At 35.6% G+C, this 3,166-nt stretch overlaps 1 protein-coding gene across 1 annotated transcript; it reads left to right on the top strand.

The window, feature by feature from the left end:
• Positions 1-494: 494 nt before the first annotated feature.
• Positions 495-1,621, top strand: LOC136230236 (small heat shock protein, chloroplastic). The gene is made up of 2 exons (XM_066019239.1): positions 495-974; positions 1,051-1,621. Exons 1-2 carry the CDS (start codon positions 704-706, stop codon positions 1,500-1,502), a joined length of 723 nt encoding a protein of 240 aa, XP_065875311.1. The 5' UTR covers positions 495-703; the 3' UTR covers positions 1,503-1,621.
• The last annotated feature ends 1,545 nt before the right edge of the window (positions 1,622-3,166 follow it).

Here is a 3,166-nt window from a genome sequence, read left to right as displayed (position 1 = left end):
TTGAGGGGGGTCGGGGGTGGGATACTTTGTGCGCAAGGAACGCAAGAGATAGCAGGAAAAAAAACCCAAGACAAAAACGGGGTAAGCTAGCAAAAACCCTAGAGACGGGGTAGGGAGAGCATTTCAATTTTTTGTATCAATTTAAAACAATTTCAAATGGTTCATTTTGAGTATCAATTTTTCATTATTTCTTATTTGTTTTGATTATAATATACCGTTAAAAAAAATCTAACATATAATATATTGACGGATTCAAGTTATTTTAACTCTAATTATCTGTTATATATGTAAGGCTCAAGTTATAAAAAAAAAAAAAACCAAAATTTATTTATAAATTATATATATATATATATATATATATAAAATTTGTAAAAATAATTTTATAATTATCCGATTCGATGAAATGACTTATAATTTAACTATAAATTCGATTTGATTTATCATGTCCCGTTCTATTTTAATAATAATTAGTAAAGTATGGAATGGAAAAGAAGAAGAGCGAATAAGAAAGATGTTTCCGGAAACAGGTAGAGAAACCCGGATTCGGAAGTAGGTCTAGAAGTGTCTGGTGGTCTGAAAGCTTCAAGACCCATCTATACTATTAGAGTTGTATATATAAATCCATGTTCTTGCTTCCATTTATAGGAATTGGATTGAACAATCAGCAAAATCCACTTACAACTGGTGTTTAATTAGGAATTGAATGGCTTCATCAGCAGCATTGTGTTGGTCTCCTTCAACATGTAACAAAATGGTTCCTTCTTCATCAACTAAACCAATGCTTCCTTCCTCACTAAACTTTAAAACCAATCAGACTCTGCCTATGCGGGTGCTTTCAGTGAGGGCTTCGGCAGCAGCAGCAGGGGATAGCAACAAGCATGATACATCAGTGGATGTGCATCTTAATCAACAACCCAAACACCAATCAAACCCTCCAACTCCATCAACACTCCCTCTTAATCTTTCACCTTTTGGTAACCTTGCTTTTAATATTGGTTTATTTCATGTTATTAATTTGATAAGTATCTAATTCATTCTCATAATATATAGGTTTATTGGATCCATGGTCTCCAATGAGAACAATGCGACAAATGATAGATACAATGGATCGGATATTCGAAGATACATATGGAATCACCAGAACAGCAAGAGGGGGAGGAGATCAGCCTCAGGCTCAGGTACGTAGTCCTTGGGACATCATAGACGATGAAAATGAGATGAAGTTGAGGTTTGACATGCCTGGATTGTCCAAGGAAGATGTCAAGGTTTCCATTGAGGATGATGTTCTTGTTATAAAAGGAGAGCACAAGAAAGATCATCAAGAGTCTGCTGGGAATGATTCCTGGTCTGCTAGGAGTTTCAGTTCCTACCACACTCAATTTCAGCTCCCTCAAAACAGTGACAAGTCCAACATCAAGGCTGAACTTAAGAATGGAGTTCTCTTCATCTCTATTCCTAAGAATCAAGTTGAACGCAAGGTCATGGATGTCCAAATCCACTAAAATTACATGTTTTATGATCATTTACTAAGTTATGTAATGGTATATTCCATGTTATATGAAAATAGAATTGTTGTAGCTCCTCAAACACTTCTAGTCTCAACTAAAATTATATTAGATCATGAGAGTTCTTAAACTTATAGATTTACAGTGGATACCATTTACAATTGAAACAATTTCATTTAAATTACAGTTTACTAATTCAAAATTTATAACTAAATAATATCTGTATCAGATTCAGTACCCTTTAAGTGAAAAGTAAGTGAACCATTAACTAGGCCTGAAGCATAATAAGAAACCGAGATTTAGAGAGGGGTTTGGTGAAAATTACCAAATTTCGCCTTCTTATCCATGCTAGAAATAGCAACCTTAAAATTAACTGAAATACCAAAGGGAATGGAACAAGAAAGTCCCTTTGGTATTAGATTCTTCACAAGCACAAGAGATTTGGGAAATCACCCAACCACAGGTTCAGGCCCAGGCCTGTGAGCCTCAGCAATATTAACTGGATGTAAATTTGGTTTAGGATACTGATCTTTCACCTTCCAAACTTTCTTCACAGCTAGAACATCCTTACACTACTTAACTCATGCCCAAATACACTTGGATTGGAACTAGTGCACAAAACAGGAAGCCATTGAGATTACAATCCTACTCCCCTTCTCATCCTCCAATGTGAAAATCCCCTTTCACCTCCCATTTTTACCAATGCTCACCCGAGCATATATAATTCAACGTAGTCACAGAACAAAGGCTTAACCAAAATACTAGAAATCTTACTAAATGTTGTATCTAAATGTGATATATGGCTCATAATATCAAAGGGGCTTATCCCATGTAAAAATCGTATCTTTTATCACGATTAATAAGAAAACAGCTCATGGCTCCTGGAGACGTAGGCAATTTAAAACTGTCGAATTTCGTTAACAAATCCTTTTGTGTTCGATTTTTGCTTGATTAATTCTGTTTTTATTTAGCTTCTTTTTATCAACACTAAAGATATAGGCCAAAATTCTCAGGGCAGTGGATTATACCCAAACAGGAACATAAGCAACATCCTCATCCTCAGAGTGCCCAAGGCCTAAGCAGGCTAGGAATGAAACTATACCACTTTCTCCCTCTTAGAAACCATCGTGCAATGAATATTCCAGAGCTTGCAACTGATTCGCCGCTAGTAAATCTGCAGTTTGACCATATACTCAGCATGATAAGAAATACCACCTCATCAGAAACTACATGCTCCTATTTGAGCAGTCATCGGTCTGTCCCTAGAATCCTTTTTATTTGGAATTCCAACACTCGGAGACGTATGGACCTCTGCTTCACATTTAACATCAACACCTCATACTGGTTACTCCCAATTAAGCTGAGTATAGGCGCTAATCGTGGTTTTCTACCCTTCTTCATTTTTGAGACAGATCAGCCTATAATACCACAAGAAACTTCCACTAGGTGCGCCCAGAAAACCAACTTTCCCAGCCCCTTAAAAGGAAAGAATTATTATTATTACTCTTAGTGTACAAAATAGCCTTTAAGTGTTTGAAAAAGTGTCCATTTAATATTAAATTACAAAATAATACCATTTTAGTTGCAATGTTTGTAGAATGGTAAATAATACCAATTTAATTCTAAGTTTCGTTACCCATGGTTAAATTTGTATAATTCAC

This window comes from Euphorbia lathyris, chromosome 5 (assembly GCF_963576675.1).
Source record: "Euphorbia lathyris chromosome 5, ddEupLath1.1, whole genome shotgun sequence".
In the NCBI taxonomy this organism is placed as follows: domain Eukaryota; kingdom Viridiplantae; phylum Streptophyta; class Magnoliopsida; order Malpighiales; family Euphorbiaceae; genus Euphorbia; species Euphorbia lathyris.
Note: the sequence above shows the minus strand (reverse complement) of the source record. Positions and strands in the feature narration are given on the sequence as shown.